The 17,355-nt window shown below is 40.7% G+C and overlaps 1 protein-coding gene across 1 annotated transcript in view; it reads right to left on the reverse strand.

Moving 5' to 3' along the window:
• LOC146064785 (uncharacterized) overlaps window positions 1-17,355 on the reverse strand; it is a 100,387-nt gene that overhangs the window by 38,421 nt on the left and 44,611 nt on the right. Inside the window, exon 4 of the mRNA XM_083178651.1 lies at window positions 7,429-7,580. Within this exon, the coding sequence (XP_083034777.1) occupies window positions 7,429-7,580 (152 nt within the window). The remainder of the gene's footprint in view (window positions 1-7,428; window positions 7,581-17,355) is intronic.

A 17,355-nucleotide genomic window follows, 5' to 3' on the forward strand; every position in this document is an offset into this window, starting at 1 on the left:
TCAAACCAATTTTATTGATTTTTCTTGAATGGGTGATCAAGGGGGGGGGGGGGCTCTAGATGTAGCTTATCTAGACTTTAGTAAGGCTTTTCACACTGTCCCACATCGCAGACTGTTAATTAAACTTGAAAGTTTGGGATTGGATTCTATGATGATTGAGTGGATAAGATCTTGTTTGCAGAACAGAAAACAGAGATTTGTAGTAAAAGGAGTAGAACAGGGTCGAGGCCCCACAGTGGAAGGCAAAAATGCGGTATTGGATTCCGCTACTGTAGCTACTATTTTGTCTAGTTCCTGATAGAAGAGGACCATCCCGATATAGGGTAAAGCCTCTAGAGCCCAAGTCCACTCCGCCATAGCATTTAACGCTAAAGACAAGGCCAGTCTGGCCACTGCAACTGCGTGTGTATAAATCACCTTCAGAAAATTCACTAATTTTCTGACCACATCATCCATGTCTAAAGTCTCCATGACCGCTTTTACCAAGGCCTCCATGTCTATACTAGGGGCCGCCTCCGGAAGAGCCGAGGGGATTTCAACCTCAGCGGATATAGATTCTGTCTCCTCCTGGGCCTTATTCAGGTTCAGTCGCTCGCATGCACATTTGAACGCAGCCTTGCGAGAGTAATGCATACGCACACACCGGGCATAGTTACGCCTATTGATGATGCACAACATAACAAAAGGGGAGTGGACTGACAGTGCACGCACAGAAAACAGTTCGCACACACATCTGTGTTTTTACAAACACAGGCAATAGTGTGTGCGAGCGAGCATGCTCTGGACCGGATTCTCTACTCACCAAGTAACAACACTCTCGCAGCACACATTACCATGAATTAATGGCATGATGGTCCTTAATTAATTTAGTTGATTTAAATCAATAATCAATTTGCCTTACAATTACAACTGACACATTTAGTTTAATGGAATGGTTGCTGATTGTGCTTCTCATCTACCCACACTAGGTTAATTTTTACTGTTATTTACACCTGTTCTACCAATATTTATGGCATGTCAAACACCCTTGTTAAATTCCTCTAACACCTTTATAGTGTTTTCTTTTGAGTGAGTTGTGTTCAATTTTAAACATACTGTATGTGTCCTGTTACATATTTGCAGCGAAACAAACAAAATTGAGTTATAATAAAAACATACAATAGTTCAAACTTTGAACTATTGTATGTTTTTATTATAACTCAATTTTGTTTGTTTCGCTGCAAATATGTAACAGGACACATATGTTTAAAATTGAACACAACTCACTCAAAAAAAGCATTTGACATCTGAAACACATCATAAGTGCTAAATATTGTTTCTTAACATAACCCCTTTTAATACTAATATATTTAAAAAAAACAGACACAGATTAAAACTATAACATATTTATTAAGTACAAGGAACAATTATAAAACTTATTTATGAATCTAAAAACAAAAAAAAAACATTATTGCTCGAGGAGCCCCATCAATGCAGACACACAGCAACCTGCATCACTCATGAGTGCTACCACATCCCACAGCATTTGCATCAATGCCTGCCTTCTTTGTGTTCCAACTGTTGTGGATAGAGACAACCAATAATAAAGATTCCCTGCCAAACCGGTCATGCTGGAGGATGTTGCAGGTAGCAAAATGTTCTCCTTGGCGTGTCCAGACTCATGGTCAGTGTGAACCTGCTTTCATCTGTGAAGAGCACAGGGCGCCAGTGGCGAATTTGACAATCTTGGTGTTTTTTGGCAAATGCCAAACGTGCTGCACGGTGTTGGGATGTAAGCACAACCCCCACCATGTCGGGCCCTCATTCCACCCTCATGGAGTCTGTTTCTGACCGTTTGAGTAGACACATGCAAATTTGTGGCCTGCTAGAGGTCATTTTGCAGGGCTCTGGCAGTGCTCCTCCTGTTCCTCCTTGCACAAAGGCGGAGGTAGCGGTCCTGCTGCTAGGTTGTTGCCCTCCTACGGCCTCCTCCACGTCTCCTGATGTACTGGCCTGTCTCCTGGTAGCGCCTCCATGCTCTGGACACTACACAGCAAACCTTCTTGCCATAGCTCGCAATGATGTGCCATCCTGGATGAGCTGCACTACATGAGCCACTTTAGACTCCGTCTCATGCTACCACTAGAGTGAAAGCACCACCAGCTTTCAAAAGTGACCAAAACATCAGCCAGAAAGCATAGGAGCTGAGAAGTGGTCTGTGGTCACCACCAACAGGTTTATTGGGTGTATCTTGCTAATTGCCTATAATTTCCACCTCTCTATTCCATTTGCACAACAGCATGCGAAATTGATTGTCAATCAGTGTAGCTTCCTAAGTGGACAGTTTGATTTCAAAGAAGTGTGATTGACTTGGAGTTACATTGTGTTGGTTAAGTGTTCCCTTTATTTTTTTGAGCAGTGTATGTATGTATATATATATATATATATATATCTATTGTGCTCATAAGTTTACATACCCTAGCAGCTTCCGTGTTGATGGCACGTCCCATGCGCAGCTTCCGGGCTGATGGAGGAAAATTTGCACTCATCAGCCCGGAAGCTGCGCATGGGACGTAATTGGACATGACAATGATCCAAAACACAAGGCCAAGTCGACCTGACATTGGCTACAGCAGAATAAAGTGAAGGTTCTGCAGTGGCCATCTCAGTCTCCTGACCTCAATATCATTGAGCCACTCTGGGGAGATCTCAAATGTGCAGTTCACGAAAGACAGCCCACGAATTTACAGGAACTGGAGGCTTTTTGCCAAGAAGAATGGGCAGCTTTACCATCTGAGAAAATAAAGAGCCTCATCCACAACTACCACAAAAGACTTCAAGCTGTCATTGATATTAAAGGGGCAATACCTAGTATTAAGAACTGGGGCATGTAAACTTTTGATCAGGGTCATTTGGGTAATTTCTGTTGTCATTATGATTTAAAAAAGAGTAAACACAGTTGTTTGACAATAAATGGCTTCACCCAACCACTAACCATGAGTAAAAGAAAAGTTTGCGAGTTATCATTCATATTCTCTGACAAATGACCAGAAAATCACAAATTCTTCTGCTCCAGCAAGACACTTAAAGTTTTGCTTTTTAGATGAAAATAACGAAAAATACGAAGAAGCTCCGATCTAGTTAAAATTATGTCAGGACGTCTTAAGGACGTTCATTAATATACTTTAGCATAGTAAAAGAGTACTAGCTTGTCATATGAGCTTGTCCTAGTGCAAAGTTACTGACTTTGGCGGGAGAAAAAAATCCGTGGGTCATTCCATGTAACTATGGAAATTTGTTTGGATTTTTTTTTTTTCACAGCAACACTTATTTTTGAAAATTATTATAGTACAACAATGTGAGTTTTCACTCCAATTTTTTTTTAAGCTAGTAGCATTATTGTTGCTATGGCAACCATCTTGCTTTAGGCTTGCTTCAGATGCTTCAGACTTCACCAGAATTCAAACTAAATTTTCTAATGTTAATAACACTCAAAGTAACATATAGGTCACTTCATTTGTAGATCACAATCTGGGAATCATTTTTCGTAAACAATACTATCCATATTCAAAATACTTTAAGAGTTCTGGCATTCCTAACATAAGCATAACCTCAAATGTGTAACGTGAGTTACCTAAAAGTTTATATTTTCATTTTATCTTGCCAGATTGTTGGAAAAAAATTAATGATTTCATATTTTCCTAACATTAGACCATACGTAGTCCAAAACCACTAAACATTTATTCAATGAAGTAGCATTACCAAATAAATTAAGAAAACCTATATGTAACATGAGTTACCATTATGGTAACTCACGTTACAGTGTGTTGATGTCAACAGATTTAATGGTGTGTATGATGTTTTATATTCTCTGGACTCTGTAATTGATGATAATGTTGTAATGTGGGTTTCCATCTGTCTATCTTTGTTTTGTAGCATCTTAACTTCTAAATTATAATATTAAATGAGCCTTTTCTCAGTAGCAGCTTGGCATTGTGGAGAATTGCATTCATCTGTAATAGTATCAGATTACCTTGTCCATACCAAAGAAACAGTAGTTCCATACATGTACACCTTGTTGCAAGCAGTGCCTTCAACAGTTACAAATGTACATATCTTGTCATATCTTGTCCGATCTCTCAGTTTAAAAACAGATATACAGTATAGCGGAAGCTATGAAACATTTGGAAAAAGACAAGTGTGGGCAAATGTGAAAAATAGGAAACACAATGTGCTTCAGACTTTACTAAAGCTGTCGATGAATCCTCAAAGGTCAAAGTTATATTAAAAAACCAAGATGAGAATGCTGACATCAACAACCAACTTGATTTTGAATCCATTACTACAAAAGCCAAACCATTAGAGGGAATAAAGCAACTACCTAAAAGTGGAAGACAATTAAATTAGTGGCTTTCTAACAACTGAAAAAGCTGAAAGTTCACTTCAGCCCTATGCCCCTGTCTTCATAGAAACTGATGAATTTGCACCAAGGACCTTATGCAGGTCCGTTCGTACAGACACCTTCGTTCGCAAGGGGTCCGATGTTTTGTGTCTGCACATGCGCAGGGTCATTTCTGCACATGTGCAGATGCAGGGTGAGTGCGCACATGGTGAACAAACTGTTTGCTAGGTGCACGCACCCATCCTTGCGGACAGGAGGTGAGGGGGCAGACCATTAGCATATGGAAATGACCAGCATTTCATAGGCATTCCCATGAGAATGCTGAGCATTCTCATGATAATTTGCCGATGACACAGGAGCGTTGATGTCAACTGCCCACCCACTTCCCTTAGAGTGCACACGCACATCTAAGGTTGTTCTGAGCAACCTTAGATGTGCGTGTGCCTTCCACATCATTCGATGGTTGGTAGGTGTTCCCCCACAGGCTGTGAATGGATGTTTATGTAAAACATCCATTCACATACAGTGTGAACGTAAGCGCCATGCCAATGGCGTACCAACAGTCACATGGCGGGATTTGATTGACTCGCAAGGATGCGAATTTGTATCGGATTGAATAAACCATAACAACCCCCCAAAGCTTGTTGACTGGGTGGAAGTACTATATGATGGGAATTTATTTCCAGGAATTGTTACAAATATAGGAAAATGGGAATATCCTGTTAACGTCATGACAAAATTTCAGCACCAACAATTGTTACAGCTGTGAAAAATTAGTTCTAACTTGTAAAATATTTATACACACTGGGCAGCTTTGAGCTGAAAGCCGCTCAAACCTGCTGTTTTGAGTGACCTTCAGCTCAAAGTCACCAAGTGTGCCTTATGACGGGTTGGGATCATTCGTCAGAATGATTCTAGGTCTACAGTCATTAGGTCGACCCCACTAGGTCGACTGGCAGGAAGGTCGACCTGACTTTAGGTCGACATGGGCCAAGGTCGACATGACTTAAGGTCGAATTTGCATAAAGGTCGACATGAGGAAGGTCGACTGGTCATAAGGTCGACATGGGTTTTTCACTGTTTTTTGATCCGAATGTCGACACAGTTGACATGGACACAGTTGGCAATGAGAATCGGACCCTCGCATCGCTCGCTTCGGGCACGGTGCCTCGCTGCGCTCGGCACACTATTTTATTCTCCCACCACGCCCTAGTGGATGGTAGGGCATGAAATACCGCCTGTCGGCACATGTCGGCTCAAAAAACAGTGAAAAACCCATGTCGACCTTATGACCAGTCGACCTTCCTTATGTCGACCTTTATGCAAATTCGACCTTAAGTCATGTCGACCTTGGCCCATGTCGACCTAAAGTCAGGTCGACCTTCCTGCCAGTCGACCTAGTGGGGTCGACCTAATGACTGTAGACCTAAATGCATTCTGACGAATGACCGCATCCCCTTATGACATCCTGACATAATTGTAACTAGATCAGAGCTTCTTCGTATGTTTCGTTATTTTCATCTAAAAAAAGCGAAACATTAGATATCTTGCCGGAACAGAATATATATTTTGAATATCTCAATTTCACCTTTTTCACTCCGCCCTAATATCTATAAATTGTATCACTATGTGCAAACAGGAAACCATTTTAATGAAAAAATAACTATAAACATAGCCAAGCCAAATGCATATAGAGCCACAACCTATTGTGACTTTAAGAATTTGTAGCTTTTGCTTAGTCTTGACTATAAAAGCACATTGTCACTCATGGAAAATCTGATTGAGGACTACAGGATCTCCAAATATTGGTACCAGATGATATTTGGTTCTTGTTCTAAGCCTGACCGATGTAGTTATAGCAGACGTGCATAGGAAATAAGCTGGTAAGTTGAACGATCGGTATATGAAGCAGGATGTCCACTCCAATCTAGATCTGCTGGACAACCTTAGCTCTACCAGTCTAGGACCGGAACAATCATAGGCTACTAGCAACACCACTGATTCTGCGCACAGCCCTGGTGTGGTCGAAGGGAAAGTGGCACTGCAGTAGCTATGCTCTCAATAAAGGTTTCAGACTTCAGGAAATCATCAGATATCAACCTTCACATACAGTACAGTCCCCAGCTCTCATTAATGCTCCTCCTTCACCTGCTTCCATGAGTCATCAGTAATATAAGCAAGCCCTTACCATGAGTGCTTCTGCCCCCTGCCTCTCCAAGTGTGCCTCTGACCCCCTTCTTCATGAGTGCCTCTGCCTCCAATATCCCCATGTGCATGTATCATATGCCCTTCTCAAGTGTACCCCTCACCACCTCCTCATGAGCACCTCTTTCCCCTGGCTCACCAAGTTTGCCCATCCTCGTAAGTGCCTCTGCCTCCCTATATGCACAATTCATCTGCCCTCCCTATTTGCACCTCTACCCCCTGCCTCATCAAGCATGCCTCTGTCCCCATAACCCATAAGTGTCTCTGCCTCCTCATGTGCACATATATTCCCTCTCCATATGTAACTCTGCCCCCAATCCCATGAAGTACCCCTGACCTCTGCTCCTCTCCCCATTAATGCCTCTGCCTCCTACCTTCCATAGTCGTGTGCCCATGATCTCCACTCCTCATTTGTACAGATGGAGCCCATTTAATTTATCCCCAGCACTCACCAGAATGTCCCCACTGGCGAGTGCTGGCTGAGAGGGACTCCATCCGACTGGGACATGTGAGCATCTCACACGCACATGCGTCCCAGTCACTTGGCCGCTGGGCGACGGAAACCCTGCCCGTCTCCGCTTCAGGAAGAGGGGCAGGGTTAATGGGGGGGTGTGGAGAGATGGTGTGGGCTGGGGTTGTCGACCGGGAAAGGGGGACAGCAGCGGGGAGCTCCGTCAGAACTGGGCACGTGTGTGACAGGTTGACAATTGAATATTGTAGTTTTGGGTATCAAACAAGGAAACTGCAGCCTCACAGTAATCACTGCCGCAAATTGAAATCCCTATAATTATAATCTCCATAGGTAAAATCTATACCTAAATTGGAATTGTATATGTACTTACAATTATGTCAGACATGGAGGCTGTATTTACTTTTTTCTTCAGTGGAGCAAGTTTCAGTATCCCAGTGGTAAACAAATTATGGTGATAGGTGGTCCAAATTTGAAAGTTTTCATCACCAACAAATTTACTTCTTTTACTAAGATGGATACAGTCTGTAATGAACAACCAAATAATACCATTAGTCATGTGACAAAGAGATTATGACAATTTTACCATAAAGCAGCACTTTATTGTAGATATGGAATGGATGACAGATAGACATACATTCAATAGTTAGACACCATATGGTCGATATGCATTAGGTTTACTGGTACAAAAGGTTGACTTGTAAATGGTAAGCAGTAGAAAAGGTTGACAAATATATGTGTTTTTTTGAGGTTCTTTAAAGTATTTTCGACTCTGCTTTATTTACTACCCACATGACTGGGGATTGGGAATTGTAAGCTACCAGAATTGAGGAGCATAAAGTGAGCCTGCGAGGGTACACTTTTTTACAATAATTTGGGTGACATATAGTTAAACATACAAAATACTAGCGAAAACAACACCTTTAATTTTGTTTCAAATATTTTCATGTTTTAACCCTGTCTACCCTTCCTGCTGTCAACCTTATTATTATTATTATTATAATTTTATTTATAAGGCGCCACAAGTGTTTCGCAGCGCCGTACAAAGGAACAATACAGGGAGACAAAACTTGGCATAACATTGAATAAATAACAAAAATACAGTACAAATAAAGAGCACCACAGTTCAATACACATTACAGCTTAAATGTAAGTAGTGAGGACCCAATCAACATACAACTAGAGGCTTGAGGCCAATGATGGAGATGAGTATGAAGATGGTCACTGAGTGTTGGATTAAAGGAGAGCTGTGAGTGAAATGTGAAGAGAAGTGGGCTTTGACAACAGGAGGGAAGAGGGCCCTACTCGGAGGAGCTTACAATCTTATGGTGTTGACCTATTTATTGTAAATCGTTTAATCCACACCCATGAGAAACATGTACAGAATAGGATAGTTGGAGCATATATTGGAGGTAACATGCAAAAAACAATACGTATACCACCACTTATGCTCATCACTACAAGTACTAACCTTTTTCACTCTTTTCTTTCTATTGTATATCTATGATATAAAATACATAGTTTCAAGTAAATATATTTAGCTCTTACAAAAATGGGGGTGCTCTAAATTCAAAATGTTGAAGGTTTCAAGTAGATGCCAAGTACATACCAATTTCAACTGCTTGGTTTTTAAACTAAGTTAAAAAACATTTGGTATCAAAAACTAAATCTTTTTTGACAATTTTATTGGGGGACACTTCTACCATAACTTATTGTAGAGGTTGCAGAAGTTGAGCACCTAAAGGGTTAGCTACTCCCATCTCCAACCACGGCTCACCAGTTCATACCTTGCACAGCCCAAACCAATCGGGAATGCAAGAAGCACAAGCAAAACACACAATTCAACAACACAGAACAATTAGCATAAGGGTGTAACCCCCAGATAGGCTCAATATTGAGTATAGGTCTACTCAAATACAACTTAATGCAAAACTGTGCACTCAATGTTTTTTAGGCATGAAAAGGTAAAAAACTGGAATCAGTCAACAGTGAAAAATAGAACACTGAAGCAAGTAGATGCCCAATATAGCATTTTAGTGGAGAACACTATAGCACCACTCTTGAGCCAACCATAATGGTTGGATCTGGCCAATTATATAAGATCTAATAACCTTCCGTATGACCAGTAGTACATGGTAACCTAAAGATTTAGTCCCTGTCATTTGTCATACTCAATTCAGCCACAATTGTTTGGACACTAAAGGTGTATCTTGGTCAAAGACATAATACTTAAACTCACGACAGCAAATCACATTCTTCCTGCCAACAGTTCTCACTCTACCTAAGATTTATATGGCAGGAAGTGTATGGGATGCAAATGCTGCCAGATGGGCTTTCATTTAAATAAAAATGAAATAAAATCATATAAACCCACCCAACATAAATAAGGAGGAGGAAAAAGACCTCTTGCTACAGGTGGGAAAAGCAGCCAGCTTAGGGGAAATTATTATTATGGGTGACTTTAACTACCCAGAAATAAATTGGAAGGATAGTTCAACTAGTACCGCTAAGGGAAATGTTTTATTGGATGCCCTAAATCAGTGGTTCTCAACCTCGGTCCTCAAGGACCCCCAATAGTGCACATTTTCCAGGTCTCCTGGCAGTTGCACAGGTGCACTCATTATTCACTGACACATTTTAAAAGATCACAGATGGAGCTAATTCGTTTACCTGTGATTCTGTGTGGAGACCTGGAAAACGTGCACTGTGCACGAACCACAGTCCTAAATGACCACTATTTGTATAAATTTATTGAAAGTCCAACCACAAATAAAATCCTGGATCTCTTGATAAGCAACAACGGGGACATTGTTACTAACATAACCATAAGGGAGACATTGGGGAACAGTGATCACAAGGGAAGAATCTTCAGAAGATCTCCCACCGATTAAATGCTCGGCTTTTGATTGCTCCCAGTCTGTATGTTTGAGTTAGGAAATATTCAAAAATAGATTACAGAACCTAAATAGTTCCTGGCCCGGACGAAATACACCCTAGAAATGAGAATTGAGTTCTGTCATAGCACTACCATTATATCTGATATTCGGGGAATCAATAAACTCAGGGACGGTACCAAGTGACTGGCGCATAGCTAGCGTAGTACCAATATGGAAGAAAGGTAGCAAAACTAACCCTGAAAATTATAGACCAGTCAGCCTTACATCCATTGTGGGGAAAATATTAGAAGGAATCATAAGAGATAGTATCCCACATTTCTTAGAACAGGAGAAAGAGATAAGTAAGGCTCAGCATGGGTTCGTCAAAAATAGATCATGTCAAACTAATTTAATTAGCTTCTATGAAGAAGTCAGTAGGGGCTGGACTTAGGGAAATCTATTGATGTAATACTGATTGATTTCCTTAAAGCTTTTGACATGGTGCCTCATAAAAGGTTATGAATGAAACTAGGTAATTTATGGTTAGGGGATAAAATTTGTAATTGGATTAAAAACTGGTTGCACAATCGGGACAGAGAGTGGTGGTAAATGGCATACATTCCAGCTGGGGTAAGGTCCAAAGTGGAGTCCCGCAAGGATCAATATTGGGACCCACCTTGTTTATTATATTTATTAATGATACTGAAAGTGACATAGTGAGTAAAATTGCAATATTTGCAGACAATTTAATTTAGTAGAGGATGTGGAAACACTACAAAGTGACTTAAATAAACTGGAATGGTGGGCGGAAAGGTGGAAAAGTTTACCGTTGAAAAATGTAAAGTAATTCATTATGGGAACAAAAATGAACAAGCTACTTATAAGCTAAATGGAGTTATTATATGGAATTCTGCTGTAGAAAAGGACTTGGGGGTCATCGTAGATGAAAAATTGGGTAATAGTGCAGTAGAAAAAGCAAACCGGACACTGGCATGCATTAAAAGGGCAAAATATATACAGTTGTAGCAGTGCTTATCTACAATGAAGTGGTACTACACCGCAGGTATAATAAAGATTTTGGTACTTGTGGAGTATCACGGCTCATATCGCATGCCATCGCATGCCAAATGTAGTGGCATGAGATGGCATGCGATGGGATGCGATTTTTACCGGTTTTAAGCTATTTTTAGCAAAAATCGCATGCAATCGCATCGCATGCAATCAAATGCACTGCACTGAAATGCATCCAAATGCATAGAAATGTGCAGCAAACATGTTAAATGCCCCCAAATATCATTTTTTAGAGTGTCCCACCCCCACTATCAACGCGAATCCGAAGCGTGGCGAGCCGGCAAGGGGCGGCGGTACGCGAGGGGCAGCGGTACGCATCCTACGACCTTTTCATACCCCCACTATCCACGTCGGCGTTGAGTTGAGAATAGAATAGTGTGGTGAGCACAGCGAGCCACCGAGCCCGAAGCGTGGCAAGCGCAGCGTGCCCCGCGAGGGGCCGCGGACACCTGTGAAGCCCGCGAGGGGACGCGTATACCTGTGAAGGTATCCGCGTGCGCTCGCCACGCTTCGGACTCGCCACTATTCTACTCTCAACTCCACGCCGACGTGGATAGTGGGGGTATGAAAAGGTCGTAGGACGCGTACCGCCGCCCCTCGCGGGCTCGCCACGCTTCGGGTTGGCGTTGATAGTGGGGGTGGTAGACTCTAAAAAATGACATTTGGGGGCAATTAACATGTTTGCTGCACATTTCAATGCATTTGGATGAATTTCAGTGCAAAAACGCATGCGATCGCATTGCATGCGATATGATCGCATGCGATGCGATTTTTTAGCATGCGATGCCCATCAGGGGAGCCGTGATACTCCACAAGTACCAAGATTTTATATTGACATTAAAAATACACATACATTACCATAAAAATTATAATATTAATCAAAATAAATGAATAAAATTGATTGACAAACTCACTCACAGGATTGGATATGTTACTCAATGAGTAAATAATTCAGGTAAGTGCACATTACCAAGAAGGGGGACTGGATGGGGGATCACTGTTCTTTAGGTGTTCAATTGTGGAGCAACACAGATCCTCTCTATGATTACGGTGTTGCAAATATGTTGTTGGAGGAATCTGTGGAGACTGAAGTTGTTGCGGGACCCCAACTTAGCCTGGAATGGGCCTCACTCAGAGCAGCACAGGTCCTCTCTATTGGCATGGTAGTAGTATTTGATTCCGCTGGAGGAGTCTGTGCAGAAATGGTGTCAATTTGCACTCTGTGGGTCTCACCAATGGCAAGGTGTACTGCAGAGAACGTTGGTGTGAAGGTGAGGGTCAATATATGGTACCAAGTTCTCTTATGCTGGTTTGGAGGTTGAATGGCTCACCTAGGGGTTCTCACCAAGAGGTATCCAAGTGGTGAAAGAAGGAGAAACAAAATATTTCTAAGGAGGGACAACTTAATGTAATAGAAGGGGAACAGGATAGTAAGATAAGTATAAGAGGAAGAAAAAGCACACTGTGATGTAAATAGTAATACATGCTTACAATTATGGTATTAGCATGTGTCAACACCAAATGGTGTCGGTATATGGGGTAACTGAATATCTCTAAGGAGGGACAAAGAAATGAAATCGAATGGGAAAAGGATAGAATGTCTATGTTACATGTATTATTAAGATAATTTAAACACTATTTGGTCACAGCACGTTATTTTATATAGTTGATCTTGTCACTTTTATATTGCGTTATTTTAAATGCATCTTCATGTTGATTCTACACTGTTTTTATTATCTAATATACACTCTTTATGCTAATATTCACCCTAGGGTAAGCCAGTCACGTCAGGTGATGCTGGCATCTCGTTACACCGGACACATTTGCTGCAATCACCATCAGTCTCCTAGGAGACCTGAGGCTTGCTGTCCACTCTGCGTTCCAGCAGCAGGATATCCACTGCCCGGCCACTTCCTTTCACTGTCCGTTTCCTGTTTGATGCCAGCACGCTGCAGTAACGTGATTTGCTCACTCTTCTCACTTGTTATGATAAAGGTAAGCACATGTATGTACCTATTATTGCACGTATAACCTTGACAAAGGGGTGTCATATACCCCGAAACGTTGGAAGCTTTTTTGCTGAAAATATATTTTTTCAAAAAATCCCCAGAGTGCCGCTGTTGTCTCTTTTGTCTCTTCACTATCCTATATATATATATATATATATATATATATATATATATATATATATAAACAAGAAATATAGAGAGCGCTTTCAACACCTAGTACAATTCACACCGATAATACTGGTACATAATACAGTGACCCAATACAATTAAAACCAGAATGCTTTATTAGAAGATCCATATCTGGACATTGTTTCCATTTCGGAATACAACATCAATAACCCGACGCGTTTAGTCTTGAAAGAATTCATCAGGGGTTTTACACAAAGTATAATATAGGAACGCTTCAAATGCGTATGGACTATCCAAAACCTTCTATTAAACACCTACGAGCAGGGCCGGATTTGTGCCTAGGCCCGTGAGGCACGGGCCTCAGGGCGGCACCTATTGAGGGCGGCACGGCAGGCATGACAGCTATTTAAAGCATTGGCTGTCATGGCAGAGCGGGTGGACAGCGGCAAGTGACAAGCGGCGCCGCCGCCGACCTGATTCATCATATGTCGGCGGCAGCACCGCTCGTCACCCACCGCAGCCCACCCGCTCTGCAATGCACAGTAAATCATCATCTCACCGGCTATCTCCTTAGAACTATGGTCCCCCTGCGCGTCCGGCTGATGCTCGGTTCACTGGCTCAAAACCTGGCTTGAGCCACTTCCGCCCTGCCCGGCGCCCATAGAAATACAGTATACAGCTGTTTGACTGGGTGTGCAGGGAGGCCAGGCAATGCGCTTCTGCACCCGAACCTCCATCCTCGGGATACAGTCTTCCCCCAACTCCTCTCTTGCCTGCGGCTACAGTCTAATGTGGGTGAGAACCAGACCCAGGGCCCCCCGTGTGTTTGTTTAAAGCTGAAGAGATAATGTGGCCTCCTACAGGATACCTCCCAGGTAACTGCTCCTTCTGCTGATATATATATATATATATGGGAAAGAAAGGGGGGTTTCAGGGTGCGCTTAACCTTTCCTGATTGAACAGAATCTTTCAGGTAAGTAAAACAATTTAATATAAAACTGCCCTAAGGGCATAGCAGTGTACAATAAAGGTTTGGTACAATTACAGTGAATCACAATAAAAATGATATCTTTTTATACAAATGATGTACAATCACAACAAGTGTTTCAATACGCCCATAAGTCCAACGCGTTTCGTCATTTGCATGACTTCATCAGGGGCACGATGCGATAGTTGAACAAGATGATCACACTGTGAATCATAATGCATACATATAAGTATAATAAACATTTCATAAGAACAATAGAGTAAATATATATATATATATTTTTTTTTTTATAATATAGAGGATGAATTTAAAAAAGGAGAGAGAGGGGAGCAGGGTGTGGAGAATGAGGACAAAATAGGTGTGTTCGAAGCACATGTGGAACAAAATTGATCATTCACATACCAATTGTAAACTGAGACAAAATTCTCCCAGGCGGTAAAAAAGTGAAGGTGATTCTTAGGTAATGTTAATACAAACGACCAGAAATCCTAAAAACACAATCGATACAGTCCTCAATATAATATCAATATCAACACAAATCTGGTCAATGAATGGGTAGTACATACCACTGGTTGCTGTATATAATATATGGAATGATAGCACCTCAGGCTCTTTTAAGCGAAAGAAACGGCCTTCAAATATTATACGTATAGTTTTTTGCTTGACAAGTCCACAGTTGGTATCTAGTGGTGATGGGAAAAGGGGTTTATGCAAGTGTATCTTAGTGGGGAAAAATATATATATATTTTTTTATATATTTTTATTAAGTATATGTATATTATAATATATAAATATATGTGGACATATAGCGATATGTATGCACACATATATAAAGTTAAGTGAGCGAATATGATTTTAAATAGTAGCAATTCCCCTTAAAGTGCATTTTAGGGTCCCGTAGGGTACCATATATTTCAGGGGTGCCCATGGGGCAACAAATATTAGTTACAGAAAAAACTAACTCTATCGAACAGTGACTTCAAAGTTAAAGTTCACCAGTGCAAATAAAGTGGTAATATGGAAGAACTTACTTGTGATCCAATAGATGGGTGTACACTGCTCAGCTCCAAACATGAGAATGGCTGAGAGGTGAGAGTGCTGGGTATATATAGGGAATGATCAAAAACGTCACTTCCTGTGAAGTGAATTTTTTTTTCCCCTACATCTTTATTTAAAAAATAAATAAATAAAAAAAAAAAAAAATGAAAATGGAAGATAAAAAATAAATAATACATAATAAATAAAAATAATATATATAAATATAAAAATAAAATGAAAAATAAAAATCAATAAAAATAAAAATATAAATATAATAGTGATAGAAGGTACGATAAGGACAATTATCTATATAATGATCTGGTCTATATGTCGATATATGTATGTAATGTTGGGCATGATTGATAATATAGCAAAATTCAATCATCTTTGAACCTAGCTTGGAAGTCACTGCTCCATTTACAATACAATGGGAATGTGGGTTAAATATCAATTCAATACCAATATACTAGGTCAGAAACATAGGAGAAAAGTAGCAAGCATTAAGACCCACAAAAAAGACAAAAGAAGAGGCTGAAGGTTGAGAATGGAAAAGGGGACTAAACCTAGATCCTATCTCCCAGTTGGAATTGTAAAGGGGATTATTTAGAGGAAGGCCACTATATCCACTCCTTCATTCAAGCCTTTAGGTGATAGTGTGTCAAGAGTGTAGATCCAAAAGCTTTCTCGTTGGATTAGTTTCAGACCTCTATCTCCACCTCTTGGGCTTTCTTTAACTTTTTCAAGAATGGTGAACTTGAAATTCTCTTTTGTGACGGTGGAATTATGTTTGTCCAGGTAATGTCTCGGTATGCTGTGAATTCGAATCTTATTTTTTATATTTCTCATGTGCTCCTGTATGCGTATCTTGGCTTGTCTAATTGTTTTACCAATGTATTTGAGATTGCAGCTGCAGGTGATCATATAAATGATATATTCTGAATTGCATGTCACAGGATCCTTGATGGTATAGGTTCTGCCATTGTTTAAGGTGCAACTGAACTTGGTCTTATCTATATGCTTGCAACAAATACATTTGTTGCATGGTAGTATGCCGTTTTTCTTCTCCAAGAAGTGGGAGGGGTTGGGTGCTTTTTGTTCGGATGGTTTTAACCTGCTGGGTGCTAATATCGTTTTAAGTTTAGAAGCTCTACGAAACACCAAATTTGGTTTATTGGGTAAGTGTGGTCCCAGAACCGGATCTCTTAAAAGAATGTTCCAATGACGATCGAGTGCCTTCTTGATTTGTTGGTTTTCACGGTTATATTGAGTGATGAATGGTCTACACTTGAAATCCATCTTTTCTTTTTTAGATTGTGATAATAGATGGTCCCTTTCTTGTGCCAATGCTTTATGCATGGATGATTCAATGAATGGCTTATCATAACCTCTTTTAAGAAAACGATCAGTGAGAAGTTTAGATTGTTGTATGAAATCTGTGGTGTTACTGCAGTTACGTCTCATTCTAAGAAACTGCGCATATGGTACACTTTTTTTCCATGTAGGGTGGTGACAGCTATCAGCAGGAGTGACAGCTATCGGTGGAGTCTAGAGGCAGCCATGTAGAAATTTTCTTTGAAGCCGTCCGCGAAGATTTTCGCAAAATTAAACCCAACAATCGAACATCAAAAAATCTCAACACTGGGGAGATTAAGGCACTCAAATCTCTAAAAAATGATGAAAGTACCATTATACGTACAGCTGACAAAGGAGGAGCTGTGGTCATTCAAGAAAAAACAGAGTACCTAGCTGAAGCTAATAAAATTTTGGAGGATCAAGTCACCTATGTGAAATTACCGACTAATCCCACTGAAAATTTTCAATTAGATCTGGAATCCCTCTTGCATACAGGTCTCCAAAAGGGGGTCATCTGCAAAGATGAATTTGATTTCATGAACGTCAAATTTCCAACTCTGCCTGTGTTCTACCACATCCCAAAGGTGCATAAGGATAAGTCCCATCCACCTGGACGTCCTATTATCGCTGGCATCAACTCTCTTACTGCAAATTTGTCTCATTTTTTGGACTTAAAACTCCAACCTTACGTCATCCAAACAAAGTCCTATTTGAAGGATAGTACTTCAGTTCTTAATTTACTTAAAGGTAAAATCTGGTCGACCGAATTCTGTTGGCTCACAATAGATGTCCAAAGTTTGTACACTTCGATCCCCCATACCAAAGGATTAGCTTCC

The sequence above is a fragment of the Crinia signifera genome, chromosome 1 (genome assembly GCF_055691185.1).
Source record: "Crinia signifera chromosome 1, ASM5569118v1, whole genome shotgun sequence".
NCBI lineage: Eukaryota > Metazoa > Chordata > Amphibia > Anura > Myobatrachidae > Crinia > Crinia signifera.